Here is a 1,156-nt window from a genome sequence, read left to right on the forward strand (position 1 = left end):
GGGATAACTTTAAATGCTTTAATTTATCAATTAATTGTAACGAAATTTGCGTAGGTGGGGGGGGGACAATTTGTTTGTTTTAGGATTTATTAGTGAAACAATGAAAGAGAATGCTCTATTTGGTTGTATATTTGAATTACTCAACGGTGAAAATATGTGAACCATTATTTATAACAGCGTTCTTCAACCTTTTTTACACCTGCGGACCGGGGAAAATAGGAGAAATATTTCGCGGACCGGCTGACGGCTAAGACAGAAACATAAACCAATGTAGAGTGTATTTTATTTATTAAATCCAATGTTATGAAATTACAATTTTTAGCTAGTGCGACATCTGCTGGTGCTAGAGGTTAGAAAATTTGATATACGTGGCTGGAGCGTTTTTTCTGAGAGACGAAGCGCTGCAATGACATCCATTCGATTTCTGTGTTTGGTTTTTACATGGTTGAAAAAGGCTTTTCACACAAATAGGAAGTCGAGAAAACGACCAACACTTTGATAGCTTTATAACTCAGAGATGGATGTTCTTTTTCGAGTGATATCCAAAATTGAGACAATGACTGCATTTTATGTCTGGACACCAGAGTGACATCAGAAGACAATTCGATCAGCTTTTCTTTTTCACAAGGATCAAGTGCGCATGATCTTCCAAGAAGGGATTATTAATCCAGAGGTTACCTTTACGAGGATCCTCATTTTCAGGGAAATAATTATTAAAGTTTTCAGCTAACGCCGTTAAATGTTGACTTATTATGACTTTCTTGTTGATATCAGCAGCAATCAAAAATTCTCCCAAAAGTGGAAACATTTCTGTATCTTCCTCTTGTACGCGACTATCCCAAAGAGCCAGCTTCTTTTTGAAAGCATCCATTTTATATCTCAGTGTAAAAATATTTGTACAACACCCCTGAAGAGGAATATTAAGTTCGTTAAGAAGGTTAAATGTATCCGCCATATACCGAGCTTAGCCATCCATTCCTTATTCAACAAAAGTTCTACTAGGTCAGCTTGAGTGGACAAAACTTCTGGGTGCGCGACTTCCTTTATTTTCGCAACTGCTCCTGAGCGACGTCCAGTCATGCTTGCAGCACCGTCCGTACACACTCCGACGCATTTGCTCCAGTTTAAGCCGTGCGCTTGAAAATACCCGTCAAGA

At 38.5% G+C, this 1,156-nt stretch overlaps 1 protein-coding gene across 1 annotated transcript; it reads right to left on the reverse strand.

Moving 5' to 3' along the window:
• Positions 1 to 607: 607 nt before the first annotated feature.
• On the reverse strand, positions 608 to 955 carry LOC150101261 (zinc finger MYM-type protein 6-like). Its single transcript, XM_090400745.1, has one exon. The coding sequence runs from the start codon at positions 953 to 955 to the stop codon at positions 608 to 610; it is 348 nt and encodes a 115-aa protein (XP_090256871.1).
• Between the last annotated feature and the right edge of the window lie 201 nt (positions 956 to 1,156).

Source organism: Typopeltis vanoorti, chromosome 11, assembly GCF_054136105.1.
Source record: "Typopeltis vanoorti isolate ZY-2024b chromosome 11, IOZ_Tvanoo_1.0, whole genome shotgun sequence".
Lineage (NCBI taxonomy): Eukaryota > Metazoa > Arthropoda > Arachnida > Uropygi > Thelyphonidae > Typopeltis > Typopeltis vanoorti.